The 23,954-nt window shown below is 37.6% G+C and overlaps 1 protein-coding gene across 2 annotated transcripts; it reads left to right on the forward strand.

Moving 5' to 3' along the window:
- On the forward strand, positions 1-22,994 carry LOC115813632 (alpha-2-macroglobulin). Of its 2 annotated transcripts, XM_030776149.1 has the most exons (34): positions 1-129; positions 786-966; positions 1,277-1,433; positions 1,548-1,600; positions 2,374-2,394; positions 3,663-3,828; positions 3,929-4,013; positions 4,183-4,312; positions 4,396-4,516; positions 5,920-6,029; positions 6,134-6,304; positions 6,414-6,647; positions 7,059-7,271; positions 7,388-7,537; positions 10,511-10,621; positions 10,875-10,965; positions 12,049-12,127; positions 12,791-13,016; positions 13,089-13,215; positions 13,340-13,461; positions 13,822-13,873; positions 14,078-14,161; positions 14,296-14,472; positions 14,571-14,646; positions 16,967-17,123; positions 17,296-17,370; positions 17,459-17,621; positions 17,728-17,918; positions 18,001-18,216; positions 18,319-18,425; positions 21,006-21,096; positions 21,236-21,304; positions 22,389-22,494; positions 22,604-22,994. In XM_030776149.1, the coding sequence occupies exons 1-34, from the start codon at positions 44-46 to the stop codon at positions 22,642-22,644; spliced, it is 4,239 nt and encodes a 1,412-aa protein (XP_030632009.1). In that variant the 5' UTR covers positions 1-43; the 3' UTR covers positions 22,645-22,994. The 2 variants fall into 2 exon arrangements, 1 of the variants encoding a protein (XP_030632009.1); XR_004025379.1 differs by lacking the exons at positions 21,006-21,096; positions 21,236-21,304; positions 22,389-22,494; positions 22,604-22,994 and having other exon boundaries at positions 17,728-17,916; positions 17,998-18,216; positions 18,319-18,409.
- The last annotated feature ends 960 nt before the right edge of the window (positions 22,995-23,954 follow it).

A 23,954-nucleotide genomic window follows, 5' to 3' on the forward strand; every position in this document is an offset into this window, starting at 1 on the left:
TGCCTCCAGGTCTTGCTGAGCAGCTCATCAGTTCAAAGACACCATGGCTCTCAATAAGTGTCAGATTAAACAAGGGCCTCTGCTGATTTGTTTTCTTTTTTTCTCTGTCTGTGAAGGAACCTTGGGACCGTAAGTAATCCTGAAAGAATTCTGACATAGTGAAGCAAAGTAAAAAGAAAAAAAAGTCATTTGTCTACTGTTATCTTACTGGACAGAAGTTTATTTTATGCTACTTTCTTCTAAAATGAAATAATGGAATTATACATCTGGAATTTATCCAGCAAATATCTTTTTTAAGGCATTATCATATGGTACTTTAGTAGTATTTACAGCAGTAACACATCACTGCTTTCTGCAGAGGACAGTTGTATTGTAGAGCCCTAAGAAACTCCTTAAGGACAGTCCAAATATATGTAGTTTCATATTATGTTCATAATTTTGAATTTTTTAAATTACTACAGCCTTAAGTAACTAAGGCTGAGAGTCTAGGTAGATTTCAGGGTTCAGAATTTTTTATCATAAATACTGAGCTCTACATGTATGATCTGTAGTCAAATTCTCTTGTGCTATTTGGCAGCTGGTACAAAAATGTTTAGTTTGCTTCTTTTTCCTCAGCACTGTTTCCTTCAGGTGATTTAGTGAATTGAAACATTTTGTTAACTTAGGGATTTGTCTAAAGGAAAGATTTTCTTTCATGCAGTCATTTTGTGCTTGTCCTTTTTTTAACCTTTGGATCCAGGTCATATGACTAAGTAAAGAGAGCTCTGTCTGTGTTTTTGTTTTAGGACTTTCATGATGACATTTCCTGCTATTTTACAGTCAGGCACTGAGGCAAAGCTTTGTGCCAGTCTTCTAAAGCCAAATGAGACCCTTACAATGACTGTTTCTCTAGTTCACAATAACGAGAGCAGGACACTGTTCCAGGAGAGAGCGCAGGAAGATTTTCATCACTGTTTTCTGTTTCAGGTCTGAGAAAAAATAAGCCAAAATGATATTATATCAGTGTTAGTACATTTATGGAAATGTTTTGATTAAGATAAGTAAATTCCTGCCTGAAACCCAGTTTAAATGGTTAATTAACTATACCATTTAGGTGCCTGTTCAGACTACATCTGATTACCTGATGCAAACTTTGAAATGGAAACTGAGTTGGAGAACAGTTTATGCAGGTTTCATGACTCTTGACAATTTTTCTTTCCTCCGCCTTTTACTTGTACTGTGGATTGATGGCAAAGTATCAGAGTTTATCCATTTATGGTTTTGTTTCATTCACCAGACTCCTGTGGTGCAGGGTGAATCAGTGCAGAGAATTAAAGTGGTAGTCCAAGGGGAAACTTTTCATTGGATGGAGGAGAGGAAAATCGTGTTCAAATCCTTCCATCCACCGACCTTCATCCAGACAGATAAACCTATCTACCTTCCAGGACAGACAGGTAGGTTGTGGGTGTTGAGGCCAATTAAACATGCTTAGACCCTCAAGGGAGTGTCTGTCTTCTGGTTGTTCAAATGGTATTCAGTATTACATTGTGATACTGTTCAATTTACAGTACACTTCAGGATTGTCACCATGGATAATAATTTCATCCCTTTTATTCCAAAGGTAAGTTTCTATTTTGATGACTACATTTCTGAGTGCCTTGCTACTATTGCAGAATGCATAGGCTCCTAGAACTCTCTCTACCAAACCAACGAGGGCACATTACATGACATTTTTCAGGACGAGTAAGAGGAAAATGTGTTTGGTACTCAATATTAGTCAGTTACATTGCACCCACCGAAGATCCACAACATCACACCAGATTACAAGCTTTTGGTGTCGCAAGTTCCTTTCCAGTGTTATCCATTAACTCCAAAGTACTGTTTGTAGTTTATGAAGCATTTATGAAGTACAAAAAGACTCAAAGCAAAGCAGCCTACATGTACAAGAACCCAAGTTTCTCTTTCACACAGAACAAATTATTCTTTGACGAAATGCAGAGGTTAGTTAGTTGCAGGTTGTGTATTCAGCTTACTAAAATGTATTTTGAATATATGAAATAAACTTTAACACTGAATAGATGTTAATGTCAACACAATGGCTTTGATTTTTCAGAGAGCAGCATAATTAGCACTTGACTAAAAGATTAAAAGACATGTAATACTACACGTGTAAAAATGAGGCGGTACACATTAAGTACTTAAATGAAGTATTTAAATAAATGAAGACTACAATGATAAACACTACGGATACAACATGCTCTACAAATAGTCAATAAAACAATATTTGTGACACGATTTCCACTAATCAAATAATTTTATGTGTTCAGTCACATATTGTATGCTGACAAATTTGAATTTAAAAATTAAACTTACATTTTATCTGTTTTACCACAGTGTGACATTGTGGCGCTGGAGGTAAGAATCTATATTCCTGTTACACAAGGTATCCACTAAACTATTTTAAATAGCATGCCTCCAAATAACATAACGATCTGGTACAGTTAAAGAAAGGTAGATCAACTGGGGAAAAACTGGGGAACATATTATTCTGTGCAGAAACAATGGGTCTCATTCGCCATTTTTTTTTTTAAATTTGTTCTTGAGAAAGGTCCTAAGAAAAAGTCTACGTCAGATTTCTGACATGTTCTTAAACCGCAGGATTGTTCGCGTCTTTGTTCTTAAAAGGATGAATTTAACTGTCCCCGTAAACTGAAAGCGCGTGCCAGTTGTTTCTAATTAGCATAGGTAAACGCCTGCCAATCCCCATAAACTGGCATGAGACCGCAGATTCTCACACACCTGCTACAGCCTGTCTGGTTTCAGACGGGATAATCGATAAGTGGTGTATGTAAAACTACTGCTCACTTATCACAGTCTCCATCAACTGTTGTATTCTCATATTGCTCTTTTTGCTCATTGTACATAAGTAGGAATAAATATGGACTACATTCTGGAGTCATATATGAAGTGTTAGTGTAGTGTTTATTTTTTTAAAAGACCATAATACATTGTAAAATAATGAAAATAATTATGAAAAAACATTGTAAATGACAAATATTATTGTAATTTAAATCCTGTATTATACAACTGTAGAATTGAGGAGAACACAATTATTTTGCACAAACATGTCAGCACTCAAATGTGCCTAAGTGTGCTCTTGAGTGCACATAGATTCTGTTCTTACCTTACTAGAACAAATCCCAAATAAGAAAGCATTGCTGAATGTCAAAAAACTGCATAAGTGGGTTTTAAGAACAAATTTCTTCTTAAGAACAGTTGGAGAATGAGGCCCAATGTTTCGTTTCATTGAATACATCCCTCATTGTCCATAAATGTTCTTTTTTTACTTATGGTAATATGTTGTTCAGGGAATAAATTTAATTAGACAATCTCCAATAGCTACAACTTTCTACTGAAGAGAAAAACTTGTAATGCATTTAGCACTTGTCTAAGGGGCAAACTCAGTGTCTTCTTCCAAGATATAGTGGAATAAACTGTTACAGGTGATGTGATATTGTCTTAGGTTCCACATTTTTAAATAGAAATTTTGCAGTGCTAAAAATATGGGGCAATTTGAGAATAGGACCTTTCAGAAAACAAAACAGAAACTGAAAATAAAAGTGATCAACAGTAAACAAGACAGCTCACAGCTATATACCTCCTTGTTTTCCTTTCCCAAACAGGATAGTAAGGCAAACAGGATTGCTCAGTGGGTAAACATCTCTTCCAGTAACAAAATTCTGCAGTTGTCTCATCAGTTGAATCCAGAGGGACATGAAGGCACTTATAATGTGATAGCGAGCATTGGTGAGAGGACGATAAACCATCACTTCGAGGTGAAACAGTACAGTAGGTAACATCTTAATAATGTTCTGACATTAATTCACAGTGTCTGGCCACAGTATCTGAATGCTTCTGTCTTTTGTGTCTTTCACCTTCTAACATTTAGCTTTGCCAAAGTTTGAGGTAAAACTGAACTCACCTGAAGAAGTAAGTGTAGCAGAAGAAGAACTGAAAATTGAAGTATGCGGAAAGTAAGCTTCTTTTTCTTTTCAACTCTAGCGTAGCATGACCTTATACTGTGTTTAAGTGTAAAAATCACTAACAAATTTCATTTAAAACCTATGGTGACTGTTTTGATATTACCTAATCACGCCAAAAGGATCTGAAGTCATTGAAAGACATACATGTTGCTCTTCATAGGTACACTTTTGGGCAACCAGTGGCTGGTGAAGTCTGGATGAAAGTGTGTCGGAAGGTTAGGAGGTATCACCATGCATATCACATTCCTGAGCAGCACAGGCCTACCCAATGTCTTAATGAAACTCTTGAGGTGAGTGAGCTGCCTGTCCAAAATAATCAAGTCTTTTCATGAGGGAATGGTCAGTTTGTGACATCTCTGTACCAAACATTTAGTTGAAGGAGAATGGCTGTGCCACACTTGTTTTCGGGACACGTTTTTTCTTCAACGCTGCTGTTGAACAACAATGGCTGGATTCTCTTAAATTTAATGTGAAAATAACTGAAGAAGGTACAGGTGAGTCATGAACATGATGATACTTAATTATTTCTTATTTGTTTCTCTGAACTGTTAGATGATCTGTAATACTTTCTGATGTATTGAATATTTCTACAGGGCGGGGTAAGTAATGAAGTGAAACGACTTTTTTATTGTACTTAAGTAGTACACAGGCAGATTTTGTATTACAAGTATCAGTAATGAACAACTTTCACTTTCAAAAAATTACATACATTTTACTTCAGTACCTTTCTGCTGACAGCTGACATTGCTTGTTTCAGTTGCCACAATCGGTCATAAGCTTTTGTTTTTCAGTATATTGTTTAAGACAGCTGACTGAATGCATGTAAGAATACCACTAATTGTAGGCCATTTTATGCATCACTGCAGCAAGACCTAATGTGGATGTACACAAACAGGTGTAAGATTGTGTGTATTTGTGTGCCTAGCTCAAAGTCCTGCCTATAGTGCTTGCCTTAACATGTAGTCATCATTCCCATTGTGAGTGCAATAGCTGGAAAAATGTTAAATCAGCGTAGCAAACTTAGCAGTTTGCGCTAAGTCTGTCTATCAGGAAAATGTTTATGAATGGAGATTTTCAAAAGATAAGGTAGGTCATCTACAATGTTTTTAATGCACTGTACACTCACTGGCTAGGACTAAAATGAATCTCCATCTTGTTTTGCCAAAGTGCACCATTAAAATATCAAGTAATAAAATGGAAAACACCTTGGTTGGATTCAACATTTAACTGGTAATGATGCAGAGTAAAAACATCCAGGTGATAGTGTTTTATTAAGTGCAGTAGGGCAATTTTTTTTTCATGTAAATTTTTGAAAACTTGAATACATTTAAAGTATGATACTTAAAGTCTGACTAAAGAGTTTGCCTCTGGGTTACTTGCACTTTTACTAGAGTCACTGTTTTATGGTTGTACCTTTGCTGTAACTCAAGTAAAATATATCAGTATACATTTACCACCCCTGTCCTTCCACATTTTCATGCAGTAATACTGTACATTTGCATGAAAAATATCTAACAAATTTGTACATTCTCATGATTGTTCATTCTGATGCAGCACAGCATGAAAGTATTAGAATTATTATTATTGTTGTTGTTGTTGTTATGACTGAATGGTGTTATGGTCCTGGACAGAGTAGTCCAGTTTCAAATCTTACCACAATTAGTTAAAAGATATAACATACATGAAATATACTTGAAGAATTTTTTCTCCAGTCAATCTTAAAAGAATTATTTGCCTACTGAAAGAAAGCCAATTGTTTTCATTTAGGTGAGGGATATATTAGACACAGCTCAAATTCAAGTGAGGAACTTTGCTTTAAACTGTGACGTTGCTTAAGTCTCCAATGGGCACATTACTCACATTGTGTTTTGTTTATAATTTCACTTTCTATCCCCAGGGATCACTATGTCAAAGTCTGGCACAGTCGGTGTGTCTTATGTGCTTGGTAAAGCATCATTTGTTGAGACACCAGATGTCTTTAAACACGGATCAGTCATAGAGGGAAAGGTATATTTCACTATTGTTTCTTGTAACAAACGTAAAATGTAACTCAGAAAATCCCCTGAAATTACCATTTCTTTTCTTCTTTTTTCCCTCCATTTTCACACGAGATCAAAGCTACACATTTCAATGGAACACCTATTTCAAACAAGGAAGTCTATGTTTTAGAGCGTAAAGGGTGGTCAACAAAAGAACTCTTCAGTCTCACAACAGACATTAATGGAATGGCTCATTTCTCTATCAACACAACTGATCGACCTGCAGAAGATATTCAGTTAGTGGTGTGTTGGACACCTTCTACAGAATTTGTTTTTTATTTTTTTGTTTTGTTTTTCTCTTAATCTTAAACTGTTTCTTATTGCAACTAATTCAAGTTTTGTTGATCTCCAGGCAAGTGTCTCCAAGGACATATCTCATAGGTCCAGAACTCCTCACTTTGAATATCAAAGGAAAGATATTACACTATACAGACCTGCCACACCAGACACTCCTTATGTTCCAAGACATAATGCACTCACTATAGAAGGTTTAAAGGAGCCACTCGCATGTGAGACTGAGATCCCTGTAACCATTAGATACACCTTTTTTGAGGATGTGGAAGACTCTGTGGATTTAATCTACCTGGTAAGTAATAAGGGGTTGACAAATGGCTGACAAATACAGTGATTTTTCTCCTCTTTTTCCAGTGCCAGCAATGGCAGAATGGCCTTGAGCTTAACAGGAGGACTGTAATGTCTGACCTTGACATACACAATATTCCAATCTTGGAATGTGTCATACATTTCCCTGTCTTTCTCTGCAAAGTCTAAATACTTTTATAAATATGAATGCTGAGCAGAATTAATTATCTGCTCTGTGGTCTTTGCTTTTATTCCATTGTAAACAACTTTGGCCCACCCCAGCAGCAGTCAAATTTGAAACACTAAAGATATTGCTAAAGATTCACACCATACTGATATTCATTAGTATCTGCATCGGTCCAACAGTGGTAATATTATCGTTCTTTTTTCTTGTCTTTTGTCATTTGTGCTCTAGACCTTATCCAAAGGAGTGATTGTTCATTATGGAGCCATGAAGGCTGCAGGAAAAAAAGTTGATGGAGTTATTTCGGGAAAGGTGTCATTCAATCTTCCTGTCAGTACTGAGATTTCACCTGTGGTGCAAATTCTGGCATACTGTGTTCTATCAAATGAGACGGTCATTGTTGAAACTAAGAACTTCAAAACAGAAAAATGTTTCAAAAACAAGGTGGATAACAATATGATATGTTTTCATTCAATAATCAGTTTGCTTTCTTAAAACCAGGTTGCATTAACTTTTTAACTAAAGTTAAATATCTTCTTTGTGTGTATCATATACTGCAGGTATCATTACAGTTCTCTCCAACCAAGGCTGTTCCTGCAGAAGAAAACACTCTACAGCTCTCAGCTGAGCCAGGTTCACTGTGTGGACTCAGTGTTGTAGATAAGAGCGTGCTCATCTTGGAACCAGGGAAAGGCCTGGACACTGAGAAGGTAATATACACATTTGGTCCGGTGTTCTGACGATTTGTCCTACCTATCGAGCAGTCCTAGTGCACATGTGCACATCACAATTACATCATGTGACTTGGGTTTAGCGGGAAACCCATCATTTCATCCTACTTGGCGGATGGCTAATTGTTAGAAGGTTACCTGTAGGTTTATGTTGGTAGCACTTTCTGATAATTGATAATAAATAAATAAATACATAAAATTCTGGTAAATAATTCAGACCATCAGAACATTCTATAGTTATATCCTTGTAGTCCTTCTACGTCGGAGTGTTAGGGCCGTGTGACGGATCAACTCTCCATCACGTATGGACTGTTTGCAGGCACAAACTGTTTATGTACATTCGCCACACAAACATACACATTCACCCCATAACATGGCCTGAGTACAAGTCAAATAATTATGGACGTTGTCGTTGTGATTTTGTTGTGTGTGTGTGTGATGTCCAATGTCTTAGTTTATTGATCTGTAAATAATCGGGAAAAGAGACTTTAGCATTCAAAGTATTCTATAACATTTTCGATTAAGTTGGCCAACGAATCAATTTTGCATATTCCACTATCCTCGTATTACCGTTAAACTGCTACGTTAGGTTGTGTTGTCTGTGTGTAAATGTTGAATTTAATTGTGTGATTGTTGATTATTAAACGGAGGAGCTGTTGCTCACCTGTTTGATGCTTCCCGGGGAAGAGATTTGCGGCAGTGACGTCAAGGAAAGCAGTATATAACAGCTGTAAGATTATAGTGACATCTGAACAGACATGGTTCATGATAGGAGAACTGTTTAACCTGATGGTCTTATTACCATAGATACAAAGAAAGCTTCACACCTTTGGCGCCGCATTACTGTTGGAGCCAATAGCGATTGGTTAAGGCAAAATACAACCAGTAATGGGCAAATGGCAGTCATCACAGACAAAAGGGGAATTTAGCATTAACACCTAGATTCTGATTTGCATCAAGCAATGTTGTACACCTATTGTCTGTTTGCTTCATGGTATAAAAGGCCGATCACGGTAACAGTTCTCTGAGTTAAGCTGCGGCGCAAGCGGACTTGCTGCCGGGTTCCACCACCACCAAATAAAGCTTTTCTCCAAGCGTGCTTTTGATCCGGTTCATTTACTTGTAAAATCACAAGAAAATCCAACACAGCCTTAGGTATTTTAAAAGAAAAGGCCCATGAACTGCACAGGACAGTTTGCATCACATCCTGTTTTTAAACTATAAAAGCACTCCATTTTGTTTTAGACGGGCTGGGATGTTGCTGGTTGGTTGGTTGCTGTAGTGGTAGGAGTTTGAATTTTGTGAGTGGAAGTAATAAGTGAAAAGTCTTGCTGGATTTATGTCTTGTTTGTTTTCCTGGCAAGAACTGTATAAATAGTGTAAATACGTTATTATTTTGGTTAGGTTTCTTTCATTTCTTTACTGTTTAATATTGGCACTAAAATAAATTCACCGGTGTTCAGCCACAAACCACCATCTTGACTCCTGCTGCCTCCTTGCCTAAGCCGGTTCTGTCAAATGCCACACTGAGGGGGAAAAATTGGAGATTTCAAGAATAAAGTCGTATTTTTCTAAGAAATAAAGTCATAATATTACGGGAATAAAGTAATTTTATGAGAAAAAGTCATAATATTATCAGAATAAAGTCGTAACTTTAGACTACATGTTATTTTAGAGGGGAGGTATCAGAAGTGCAACCTGCTGCCTCCATTAAATTGAGGAACAATGAGCATCTTGTGAAGTTATACTTTTAGTATAGTTTTCACAAATAACGAAATACTTACTCATTTGGCACATCAGCACCACATTATCATAAGTATCAGGACTTGAAAACAATCGTTCAAGAAACTGTGTCTATTCCCAAAGAAAGAACTGTAATAAACTGTGTCTATTCCTGTGTCTAAACACAATAAACTGTGTAAATTCCTCTCGCCCAATTCATTGGTTGTTGGTAACGTATTTTCCTAAAAATTATGGGGTTTTTTTCTCGAGTTTTTACAATTTAATTTTCGCAATAGTTTGTTTTTTTTTTCTTGTAAAATTATGACTTTCTCCTTGACATATTATGACTTTATTCTCATTAAGTTACAACCTTATTCTTGTACTATTATGACTTTTTTTCTCAATTATGACTTTATTCTCATAATATTACATCCTCCCTCTCGAAATCTCAGAATCATAGGCTACTTTTCTGATAAGGTTTAGACTATCAAAATATGCCACTTAAAGTTTTATGTTGGTATTTATTAGTGTGTTGATGGACAAACTAGACTACAAATTTACATGTCAGCATGTAAACTAGACTGTCGAAATACATACAGTTTATGTGATGGATAAACTGTAAGTAGGCTATGCCTATTATTATTTATTTACTTGACAGCATTTTCGAAATTGCTGTTGGATGAATTAATGAGAACAATTTCTAATCAGGTAAAAAAAAAAAAAAAGAATTACTGACCTTCTTTGGCTTCTAAGGTAGCACAACCTGCTTCTGGTAGTATTTCTCGATAGGGTAGCAAAGATCGAAAGATATACATTATCAATTTACGCAACGGTAGGACATTTTGATAAAGTAGGAAGAATTGTCAGAACACTGTGATACTGATTGTTGTTCCTTTAATCATGCATTCACTACTCTTGACTCTTTGTTAATTTATGTGGTTTCTATTAAAGTACATTTCATTAAAGGACGTGGAATAGGATGTTCCATTTCTTGTCACCAACAGTTTTCTGACAAAAACACCCTGGTGTGTCAAGACAGGGAAAAATTAAGAATTTGACTGATCAGTTGGCTTATCAGAAAGCAAACTATCAAATAAAGCAAACAAAACACTTCTATAAACCCATCTTAATTTGAGGAGAAACAGGTTCAAATTTGAGGGTAACAAATAGGGGAAAGAGCCATCATGTAATATCAATAACAAAAATATTTGCTCTTTCCTTTTTTTGTAGATTTTCAACTTGTTACCAGTGACATCATTGTCAGATTATCCAGACGAGCTTGAAGACATCCTGGAATGTCCTCATGTGAAATCTAATGACTATGCACATGATGTTTTCAGGGTAAAGTTCCACACTCTTTAAGTTAAAATTCAACATAATTTCATGTCACCATATTTTTTATATTTTTCTTCTATTTGATTATATTACCTCTTGAGGTATTCGATTGGATTAAAGCTACACATAGGTTTGTCTTCCCTTTTTCTGCTGAGAGCACATATTGTCAAAAGTGTTAAAGGGCTGTTATTGCTTTTACGTATTAAAGTAACATAGCTGGTTCAGAAATTCATTTTATTATATCATCGGCATGTGACAGAGCGTCGGACTCAAAATGGCAACCAATTTGGAGATGCGAAAACCTCCTTGTTTGATGGACGAAGACCTAGATTACTATGACGAAATGACTGGTGAGATTCCTGCTTCATTTTATTCAATCAGTGTAATCTGATGGTGATTATGTATGGGCTTTCACTTCAATATTATTCTGACCTACAGTTAATATTAAGGTGTATTTTACATCGTTTATTCTGTTTCTTTTTTAGGAGAAGATTGAACCATCTTTCATTTTGTCATTGTATAACATTTTGCTCTTATGAAGTTAATTGGCAGTCTTCTCAGGAAACTGTGGGAGTACATGGGGCCATAATTTGTCTTGCTCAAGTCACAGTTTCATAAGATACTCATAATTAACTGCTAAGCATGCTTATTAAATGTAGCTGAAACTTGACAGTGACAAAGTTGTTTTATTGGAAGAACTGAGCTGTGTTACTTAAAACACGAGAGAACGGTCTGCTTTAAGATGCATTTCTCCTTTAAAGTTAAATCCTTACATGAGCTACTCACAGTCTGCTATATAAATAAAATGAAGAAGATGCTGTTTTTAGAAATGTGAGTTCTTAATCAATAATGCAGTCTTTGCTCAGTAACCATATTCTTCAAATCTTTGTTTTTCTTTAAGTGCACAAATAATTCTGAAGACTGCTGCATATCAAATATGCTATATATTTGATATTTAATGAGTGACAATCATTTAAAAAAAATGACATATTGTATGATTCTAACTGTCTGTCATTGTGAGGATTCTGCCATGCAAGTCATAAGAATCAATACAGAATCAATATCAATACAACAATGATACTGATGTGTCAGCCACCAATGTTGCACGTGGCTTCGTGGTGGCTCAGTGGTTTGCACTGTTGCCTCACAGCAAGAGGATCCTGGGTTCAAGTCCCAGGTCCTTTCAGTGTGGAGTTTGTATGCTCTCCCCATGTTTGTGTGGGTTTCCTCCCACCATCAAAGACATGTATGCTAGGATTAGTGCTCCTGTCAGTGATCTTGACCAAGGCACTGGCAAAAAGGCCTAGCTCCTTGTGTGTGTGCGCTCACTGGTTTATACAGGAGGGATTAAATGCAGAAGCTGCATTTTACTGCTGACTGCTCTGGTGTTTGTGCAACCGATAAAGCACTTCTTCTTCTTCTAATGATGTTAGGATCTGCTTTTGACCCTGATGTAGAAACAGCTCGCTCATTCTTTCCTGAAACTTGGATCTGGAAACTTATAGAATTGGGGTGAGTAAATTAGTGGTGAATATTACTTTGTGTTGACAACATTCAGTGTGGGCAAAACTTCTCAATGTTATTTTGCCTCTGTCTTAAATTCAACCACGGTGATTAGCTTCTTGTGGGCATAAATGCTGACCTGAAAAAACTGAGAGATGTACATGGATACAAAAGGGATACAAAGGTGACACTGCCAACAGGAGATGAAGTGTTGGGGTGGTAATTCAGCAGTCCAGAAAGTACACTGGAATGAAACACTTATGTCCATGCAAATTATTACGTTTCAGTGGAAAGGACATTTGTATGTCAATTTCTAAGACATAGTCAGAAATGACAAGCATTGATGCAGGCTCTTGCTGTCCTCCACAGCCTTAGCTCTTTCAAATTTAAACCTGAAAGACCTCCAGATCCACAAAACAAGAAGACTTAGATTGTCAGTCATAGATATGTTAGACACTGATGCTTCAATTTTTTTCAGTTTTATCTGAATTCTCTCAGATGTACATATGATAGGATGGTTCTGGAGAATGCACAGAGATGTGAAATGTCAACTGATCAGAATGGACAAGCTGCCAAAAAGAGTCTTCAATTTTATAATCAATTCACTTTAGTCCTCTATAATGAATCTTTAATGGCATTCTCAAATGAGGCATTGCTGACACTTCTTCACAGGGAATCTGGATCTGCACAACTGCCTGTTACTGTCCCTGACACCATCACCACCTGGGAGACAGAGGCCTTTTGTCTGTCCTCCAAGGGCTTTGGTCTGGCTGCCCCAGCTGAACTCACCGTCTTCCAGCCTTTCTTCCTGGAGCTCTCCCTTCCTTACTCCATAATCCGAGGAGAACTCTTTGAGCTAAAGGCCACTGTCTTCAACTATCTGTCAAAGAGCATTATGGTGAGGTTTACACTGATGAAGAAAAAAACTGTCACCAATTTCTCGTTCTAATTCCTTATCTTTCTCTGACAGGTTAAAGTAACTCCAGCCCCTTCCTCAGACTACACTCTAAAACCCTCCTCAGATGGCCAGTATTCTTCTTGTCTGCATGCAAACGGAAGGAAGACCTTCCGATGGACTCTGATACCCTCTGTGCTGGGTGAGTTACTAAGTTCAAATGCTCCATTTGATCATTCCACTACATCACTTTTACACTGTCTTGCTCTGCCTTAGAGGATTTGTTTCAGAACAGATGCAGTTCCTTATCATATTATTTTGCTCAGGGGTCCTGAATGTGACTGTAAGTGCAGAGGCAGAAGCATCTCAGTCTCTGTGTGACAATGAGATTGTGACTGTACCAGACAGAGGCCGCATTGACACAGTGACACGAACTCTGCTGGTGAAGGTAAGCAAAAAACCCATTAATGTTATGTCTGATAACAAATAAGAGTCTTTTCTCCTATTGTCCTAGTCATGCTGCATAACGGCCAGATAAAGCCTGCATAGCCTGCTGCAACTTGAGATGCAACTAAACCTCCTGAGTAAGAATAGTCAGTCCAGTTCTGGATCTCTGTAATGAATCAGTCAGGCCCATGTAGACTGGCCTGACATGTAGTCTCCATGGGCCCATCAGTAGTCAGTGAATATAGCTAAATCCTGACTCAGTTGGTTTTCCTGTTAACTGGAAAAGATAAATAACACATCAAATCCTGCCAGAAAAGGACTGGGTTGTGGGACACCCTTGACTTCCCTCTTGTCTTTGCAGGCTGAAGGAACTGAGAGGACAGAGACCCACAGCTGGTTGCTTTGTCCCCGAGGTTGGTTTTGTACATAGTCGGTCTATCACCTGAATACAGCATTTTTCTTTGTTATCTATTCACTTAATGAACCAATTTGTTCAACCACCCATAAACTCTACACAATATAATGTAAATGTGGACAATATAAGGTATATGTGCACAATATAATGTAACCCATAAATTGCTTCATTGGCACATTTGTTTCTGTGCTCTTCTCTGTAGAGAAGGTTCTGACGGAGGAGGTGGAGCTAACACTTCCTGAAAATGTAGTTGAGGGATCATCCAGAGCTTCCGTGTCAGTTCTTGGTAAAATCATTTATATTTCATTCAGAGGTTTGGAGATGAAAAATCTGAAGAAGGTTTTAAGAATTCATATTTAATCTAATCACCTCTTTTTCACTTGTCATTGGTCACTCTTTGGCATGCCTTACTCCCTATAGGAGATATTTTGGGCCGTGCACTACAGAATCTTGATGGATTGCTGAAGATGCCGTATGGGTGTGGGGAGCAAAACATGGCTCTTCTCTCCCCGAACATCTACATTCTGCAGTACCTACAGAGCACTGAGCAGCTCACCTCAGCCATTCGAGAAAAGGCCACTGGTTTCCTTAAAAGCGGTAAGATCGCTGTGCATTGATTTACAGTATATGTCTGATGACCCACAGTAAACATCAACACACCTTTGTTGAGCTAATTGTCTCTTGTTATTTAAAAGGATACCAAAGACAGTTAAATTACAAGCATTTTGATGGTGCCTACAGCACATTTGGCGATGGTGAGGGGAATACATGGTGAGTGGCTTGACTTTCTATTCCTTAAAGTAAGAATTCATTTATGGTATGTCCAAATAAGGGCTGCCCACTGAAAGTCAATGAGTCAAATCATCTGTCGGAGACCAGTTAGTCGACTGAGATTCTGAGAGTTGATTAGTGTTTGTTTTTTTGGCAGTCAGGATAAAACAGATAGAGGCTTACAAAAATGCACAGGGATAACATTTCATTGAGAAGTTATAAATAAGGGAAATCATAAATATATTTTTATATTCTAGCAGGGTTAGCAGGCACGCTTGCTAAAAGAAAAAATCCACATGACATGATGCGTTGGTTGTTAACTGATGAGAGAAGCTGAAACGTAACGTGAAGTGGTTGATAATCTAGGCTAGCTATAACCATTTGGTGATTTTTAGGGGGATGAGGGAGGGATGCCATCTCCCTTTTTAGCAAACTGACCAAAATGCATCCCCCTACATACTCTATAGATTAGTGTCAGCAGCTGGGTTTCCACTGCAGTTTTGCAAAAAATAAGAGCGATTTTTTAAAAAATTCGACAAACCACAACCGCGAATGGTCTGTGTTTCCACTTAGTGATGTTATCCGATTAAAGCTGGGTTTTCTCTTCTGGCAGTAGTCGTTTCAATTAAACATGGAGACCTATCAATTTTGGCACTGTGATTTTGATCACATCCACCACAATTGATGTCATGTGACTTAAATGCGAAAAATGTGTTTCCATTTCAATTTTGTGAAATATTGCTTTGCCGAATCATCTGAAAAACCTCCTCATGCAAGTGTAAAAACTTCAGTGATGTATGAGAGTTTTTTCTAAATTCATGTGTTTCCATTAAACAGATTAATGGTAACCCACCTAGAAACCATGGGGCCACCCCCCCCCCCCCCCGATACAAAATAACAATTATCACCTACTGGCTACAACCATGCCTCAGAGGAAGTTGAGAGTATGGTGGCATTTCGAACTTTTGTGGCACAATCCAAACAAAGTTAAATTCAAACTCCATATGCAGGAATTCGCTTATCAGTCAACAATATCGAAAATGGCAAACCATTGAAACGGGTGAGTTGCATAGCTAGGCAGCCATCGAAAAAGAGATTGAAGACTAACGTTTGCTTTTTCATCTTAAAGATTTCAAATCTTAAATTGCAAGTGTTCAATTTGTTTATTTATTCCTTCACACTTAAGTAATTCTTATGTTGAAAAAGAAATACAATTGCGTAATAAGCTGTTGAAGACGAGAAGTTATTATTTCATAGGCGGTAATGCCATGAATTTATTTTAAACTGTAACATTATTTTAATGCTTAAAGTGATAAAAAAAATTAGGCTTCAAGAGCTTGATTTAAACAGAAATACATGCGTGCTGCCTGTCTCATTATTCTGACAAATCCATATGGTAGCCTGACATTATGTCGCCCATTCAAATAGGCCACAATTCAAATCTTGCATCATATGCAGCTGTCTTTTATTGATTTTTAAATGCTCAAAAATATGTTCATTTGACTCTGTTGCATTTAACCATGTGAGTGTGCTTGAAATAAATCACTGAAACTCATGCCAATGGATTTTCTGATCGCCAGATAGTCTATATGAAAAAAAAGGAACGAATAGTTGAATCTTTGTATTGAACATGTCAGGAAAAACTCAGATGCAGACTCACCGATGAATGATCTGGGGAGGTTTATTGTGCCATGCAACAGCCTTCCAATACACTTGGCAGAGAGCAGAATCCAAAAAACAAGCAGATGTCACACCAAAAAGCAGTCAGAGGGAGGCGAACAATCCAAAACAGCAGACAAAGGCAAATTCAAGGCACAGGCAGAAGGTTCAAAAAAACAAGTGCAGGGCAAGATAAGAGGGCAGAGGGAGCAAAATCCAACAGGCAAAAACAGTTAAAAAACAGGCAGAAGTCAAATACAGAAGGCAATCGGAATAACAAAGGGCTAGCACGACACACTGAGAAAAGCGGTACAAACTGACAAACAAAGGGTAGAACAGGCAGGGTTTAAATAGACAGACTAATACAACTCCAATGAGCAACAGGTGAGCACAATGACACAGTAAGTGAGGCGCGGGGCCAGAGCACATGGAAAACCAAAATAAACAAAAGCAAATGACAGCCAACACCTGAAATGACCAACAGGAGCACAACAAAGAAAACAGTTCATGCAGGAACCCTGACAGAACAGCCAAATCCAATTCGACTGACAAAATTCTGAGTCGGGTACAGCCCTAGTCCAAATGTTATTTTGAAAGATTATACAATGACATTACCATAGTGTTCATTATGACTAAAATGTAGCTATTCTGTTGCCTCAAGGTTGACTGCTTTTGTCCTGAGGTCTTTTGGCAAAGCCCAGTCTTACATCTTTATTGATCCACAAACCATGGCAAGTGCAAGGCAATGGCTGTTAGAACGACAGCAACCAGATGGTTGTTTTGAAAGCAAGGGAAACCTCTTCAACAACAGAATGAAGGTATCTTATTTAATAGACAATGCTGCTACATGCATAATGGAGAAGAGGGTATGCTGTTGCAGAGTATCACTGAAGGCTCTACTTTGGCTGGGTATCTATGCATTCTGAAAAAATGCATGCAGATAAACATCCTATTTTTGTTTGTCCCTTTGTTTTGGTAAATCTTTTGTAGGGAGGGGTAAATGATAATGTGACCATGACTGCTTATATCACTGCATCATTCCTTGAGCTGAACATTTCAGCTGCTGTAAGTATTTTTGATTATTTAAAATGTAATGAACTGAAAATGCAATCTGTTGAATTTCTGAGAAGTTATAGCTGTTGATTTGTTTCAGGATCCTGCTGTGACAAAAGGTTTGTCATGTCTAAGGGCCTCCATCAGTAATCTCTCAAATACCTATACCACTGCTTTGCTTGCCTACACCTTCAGTCTGGCCGGAGAAAAGGAAACTCGTGCACAGCTTCTGCAGAAGCTGGAGGGAGAAGCATTTTCGGAGGGTATGAGGCATTAGAAGTGATCAAAATATTTTAGATATTTTAAAAATGGTTTTTTACAAACTGGTCTTTGCTCATTGTCCCTATTCGTGTCTCTGCCTTTTCCTAGCTGGTCGTCTGTCCTGGTCCCAGTCAAATTCAGAACACTCAGACTCCTTGGCGGTGGAGATAAGTTCTTATGTGCTGCTGGCAGTTCTCACTAATTCCCCACTCTCTGCTGCTGACTTAGGTTATGCCAGCAGGATTGTCAATTGGCTGGTGAGGCAGCAAAATCCCTATGGAGGATTCTCCTCCACCCAGGTAGTCTACACATATGAGTACACTTCTCCATTAGACCCTTTTCCATGTTTATGCATGCTAATAATTGTATTTCTTTTATCAGGACACTGTGGTGGCACTTCAGGCACTGGCTTTGTATGCCACAAGAGTGTTTGGTTCAGGTGGCTCTTCCACAATGATAGTGGAGACATCAGGTGGGAACAGACAACTCTTTGATGTAAACCAGAGTAACAAGTTGCTGTACCAAGAAAAGGCACTGCAAGATATCCCTGGGAAATACAGTGTTAAAGTTGAAGGCTCTGCTTGTGTCTCTGTACAGGTCAGCACCCTTACTCGCAGTCCTTAATGGAACTGATACATAATGACACTAAAGTTTCTGCTGCCTAATTAATTGGCATGAGAATACTTCATCTCTTCTCAGATGGCTCTCTTCTACAATATCCCCACTTCTGCTGAGAAGTCTGCATTCACTATTGAAGCCAAAACTGAGGGAAACTGCAAAAATCCACTTCTTCTTTTCAACATCCAGTAAGTGTTGATACTTTATAAGCTATACACACCTCCCCCACCTTATGAGCATAATGGGTTCCTCAAAACTCCCTCATGAGGCCTGTCTCACAACTCAAACAGTAATTGTTATTCCTTTCAATAGGAGAATTTTTTTTGCGTCCTCCAGTGCCCAAACCTGGTGGCCTCTTATGCTAAAACTAGACTGAATCCCACGAAATGGACATATTGCAGTCTAATAAGTTGCTTCTCCTTTACTAATTACTCTATTTAATGGCTGTTTACTCACTCCTGTTAAACCCTTTCATGGCCATTACACACCATACTCTTCAGCCTATGCTAATAAACACAATAGTACAGTAATATAAAGTGCACCCTGTAGCAGAGCTGTGGAGATTTTGGCTCCTCCTAGCATGCACCATGTACCATATTTTTCTGTAAATAGTGTGTAGTGTTTCTCTGGGTAAAGCTGCACATTTCATTTAATAATGAAGACGACTAGACCTTGCAACATTACTCTCTGACCATAACTAATGCTTTGCTTTCATTCTTTCCAGTCTTGTGGGTCTCCCATCATATCCCATCATATGGGTGAAGCCACAACAGAACTCGTATTATTTAATTGGGTACAAAATTCTGATCGTGACTGAATACTACTTCTTTATAATTAATGAAAACAAATAACAGGAGAACGATAATTGCAATAACAATAATAATACTCAGTAACAGTAGTGTTGCAATACTGTACATATCTATAAAAATAAAAGTAATATGCAACATAAATATATATATAATAGCACATAGAAAATAGAAGAACATGAGTGCTGGAAAGCTCCTTATAGATCTCTTTTCTCCATCTACAGGTTTTGTTATAAGATTTTGTAAGAAATGTTCTTCCATTAGTTTATCCCATATGAGCTATGCTTTGTCAAGTGCAGACCCAGAACTTTTTTTTGGAAGCTTCGAGGTGAACAAAAGCACAAGGAGATTTTTTTGTGGCTGAAACCTGACAATAATATCCTACATTGGATCAAACCCACCAAGGCTTGACTCAATATTTAATATACTTAAACTATAAACTATAAAATAAAGTAGTGGTTTAGCGGGACATGGGTATCAAGTTATTTGGATACCATGTCGGCCACAAAGGTCTACAGATCTGCAACTTTGGGTTATTCCCAAACCACCTTTAAAAACGCTCCAGTTGCATTATCGTCAAATAAATGTTGCAGTGGTATATGTTTCATTTGACACCTTCTGTAAGGGCTTGCATAGGCTCTGTTGATGGTTTTGTAGTCAATGAGCTGATGAGCCAGATTTTTTAAGGCTTGACTTACATTAAACCAGACACTGTGTTTATCCAAAACTGTAAGAAGGTAAAAGGAAGCAAGCTAAAATGGTAGAAATGAAAGAAGAAAGCTCTCGTTCCCGTAACCCTTCGACAGCCAAACACTTCAGTCGAGTGTTCTAATAGAAAGTTACATATAAATGAAAGCTAATGGAGGGCTTAGTCCAGTCTGGAACTGGATATACCACAGGTGGATAATCCCACTGCACCACATATGCCACCATTGCAGAATGCAGTTGTAAATACACAAAGAATGATGAAGCAGGGAATTTGAAAGCATCTTATAGATCTTGAAATGGACATAGACCTCTCCTCAGTGCTTCTCCAGAGTACTTTAAGATTTAACGCTATCCCCACATACTTATTTGAAACTTTGGAAGAACTAGGCCACCATGTAATCTTAGCTGCTCTAGAATATCTTATTCTACGGTGGTTACCACTCCAGATTTTATACTCTAGAAAGCCTAGACTAAATTTCCATTAACAGTTTTGGCTAAGTTAGGATGTATGTTAATGCCCAAATAAGAGAAAGAATCTTTGGTGGGAATATAAGAGGGAGTAGTGTAAGATTTTGCTCAGTTGCCAAGTGGCAACAATATAGATTCATCCCAATTGATTATATATACAGACAGGGTTCTAAATTTGTCATAGATCTGAGGAACTGAAAAAAATTATTTAAGAAAGATAATCAAGGATTTCATTCACAAACAGTGACGTGTGATGGGCCTGGCTGTACTTTTCTTACATGAGGTTATGAACTCATTGTCTTGTACCTCTTTCCATCTTTCAAGGGGATGCTAATTTACATCTTGTATTACACATACAGTTGGAGCATTACAAAGGGTCTTAATCGTAGAAATGAACTTAAATTTTCCCAAACAGCTCGCATGTGCTCCCACTCCAACCTCTCAGAAACATTTATTGTATTCCTACAGCTTCTGCCCTATATCTCAGTCTGCTTTCCATACTGTCCTGCTTGACCAAAGTAATGATAATCTCTGTTCTTGAAGCAAACTATTGCTTACAGAGTCTCAACAGTGGCTTCGGCTCCTTGCTAACGCTCAGCATGGTGTTTAAAGTCAGCCACCATGTTCTTCACAGCCACAATGGAGATGAAATCCCTGCTCTTAGAGCAGCAGGTTGAGGGGTACTTTGGACATTACAACTGACTCTATATATAGACAAGAAAATGCCTATCAGTTTGTATATTCTGTACATCAAGTTCATCGTGAACTTTCTTTCATCTCTTACAGGTACAATGGTGCAGAAGACCAAACCAATATGGCTATAGTAGATGCAAAAATATTATCTGGTTTCATGACCGATAGGTCTAATGTGATGATGGTGAGTAGCTAAATTAAGTCTGATTTGAAACCCTGGTATCATTTGGATGTCAGGACATCAGAAGAGATATATTACTGAAGGAATGGACCAGTAGCTCATGTCAAAATATCACTGATCACTGAATCCATTGCCTCCACAGCTCACTCACTCAGAAAAAATGGAACGGATTGACATTAAAGATGACCATGTCATTATCTATCTTGAAGAGGTAAGCTTTCAATAAAGAATAGACTAGTGAGTCTTTAAATCAGTACAAAGTTGTTAAATGTTCCTCTGCTTTAGGTACACATGTTGTCATGTTATCCCAGTTTATTATTTAGTCATGAATTTATGCCTGTATTCTAGTTGTAAGGTGGCTGAACTGACATTAGGATCAAGCAGGGCTTTTGACTAAATATCACTGAGGAGTGTCATTATCGAATGCCATTGTTGGGTTCGGAGTGGTCCGCCACCCAAAAATATCCAGCCAGCAGAGGACCTGTGGTCAGTAACAGACCACTGATGAAGGGCTACAGGATGGCTTATACAAACTGTGCATGGTAACAGATCAGTCAGAGTCTGTAACTGTATGCCAGTAAGGTGTACCTACAAGATAGGAGTTTTGAATGCAACAGCTGGTGAGCATACTGTCGGTTTGAGGAATCTGAGAGGGAATTTTGTATGAGGCCTGTGATATGATTTTTTCAGTGTACCTGTATCTATACAGTCCTAAGCTGACCTGTAGAAAAAAGACTTTGGTCCTAAAATCTCATAAGAGCGGAATAAAAGTTTAAAGAATATGTACAGCACAGGCCCCGATTCTAGTTGGACTAGAAGAAACAGTGTGAATCACAGTAGTAAATGGGTTTGTGTGATTTTCTATCAATATCTCTTTGCCGTAAGCATACTGTACATTTTAAAATGACTATATGTGATTAAGGTGAAATTTTCTTTAGTCTGTCCATGACATTAAACAGTCCCAGTCACTGTTGGTCAAAGTTTCCATTTGAGTTGGAGAGCGGATAAGATGCCATATTTGGGGGGAAAAAAATTAACACGAATTCGACTGTGTCAAACTTTTCGTCTTTCTATCATCAGCCTACTGCAAGATCGAGAGCTCGATCAGTGGTAGTAAACATCTGCCAGCAGGCTTACATTGCTCCGATACTGAATTACATCATTACATTTGCTTGAATTATATCTGCAGCAACCATCAAACAAACTTATCATACACCTGAAAATGACAAGTAATTAAACCCTTACATGTTTCTATTCATCTTCTGAAGCATGTTTATTAATCTTAATTTCCACAGGTCCCAAAGGCAACTGTTTTGGAATTCTGTTTACAGTTACAACAAATCCTCCCAATAAAGAATCTGAAGCCAGCTCTCATAAAAGTCTATGACTATTACCAAACCAGTAAGGTTTTATGTATTGTCACTCCCACATACATCTCTGTTGTAAATACGCTGTTAGCCCTCATGATAATGTTTTGATCATTTCATCACACCATCCCTCTCCCATTTAGGCGACCAGTCTGAGACGGAGTACTCTTACCACTGTGCCTGAGGCTATTTCAGCTCTACAGATTGTTTAGAATTAAAGAATGGATGTCAACCTAAAAACTCAGACATGGATTTCAATTTAAAATCAAATACTACTTCCCTAAATAGACTTTAAAAATCATTGTAATAATGCACACTTTTCTAAATTTTTCTGCATAATTGTTTCTGTTTCATGTTTCATGCACTGTGTTGCATATTTCATGTTTCAAGAACATTCTGATAATATCTCTTATTTCCCAGTTTTTGAGAATCAAAAAAAAAAAAAACCAGAATCTGAGAATTTGACACAGATGAACAATGTCTGTAGTAACAATGTACAGTGCATTTAAATAAATCAAAGTCTCTGGTTCTGTACTCTCAGCTTCCACAAATACTAATTTGCATATATATGCTTGTGGCAGAGCCATCTTGGGCAAAGAGGTAGCAGGAGTCAACTTGGTGGTTAGTGGCTGATCACCCAGTGGATTTATTTCCATGCCAACAACAGGTGAAAAAAGAGAAAAAGGAAGAAAAAGCAAACCAAACCAAAATCATAACGTATATACACTTTTTAGAGAACTCTTGCAAGGAGAAAACAAGTCAAAACAAGTCGCCTCACTCAAGCACAGTATTCTCACACCTATTCACAACCGAGTCTAAACCACAATGGGAGGCTTTTGTAGTTTAAAACAGGATATGATGTAAATGGACTTCCCAGTGGACTTTTACGTTAAAATGCCTAGGCCTGCGACATCCTTTCCGTCACTGCGGCAATAGTCATATCAACATCAAGCAGGTAAGCAACAGATCTTACATTTAACTATCACATAACTTACATTCAACATCTATGTATAGACAACACATAAGGCAGGTGTTCTGACAATTTTTCCTACCTTATCGAAATGTCCTACCGTAGAGTAGATCACTAGCTCATATCAGTGATCTTTGCTATGCTATCAGGAAATACTATCAAAGTAGGTTATGCTACCTTAGAATCCAAAAAAGGGCGGTAATTCTTTTTTACTTGATCAGAAAATGATTCTAAGCTAATAACATTATTGTTTTCATTAATTCATCCAACAGCAATTTTGAAAATGCTGTCCAGTAAATTTAAATAGGCAGAACCTACTTATAATTTATCCATCAAATAAACTGTATGTATTTTAACAGTATAGTTTACTTGCTAACATGTAAATTTGTAGTCTAGTTTGTCCATCAACACACTCTAATCAATACCAACGTAAAGCTAAGTAACATATTTTGACAGTCAAAACCTTATCAGTAACCAACATAAACCCACAGGTAGCGTATTTCAAAAGTGTCACTAATAGGTAG

The sequence above is a fragment of the Chanos chanos genome, chromosome 6 (genome assembly GCF_902362185.1).
Source record: "Chanos chanos chromosome 6, fChaCha1.1, whole genome shotgun sequence".
Lineage (NCBI taxonomy): Eukaryota > Metazoa > Chordata > Actinopteri > Gonorynchiformes > Chanidae > Chanos > Chanos chanos.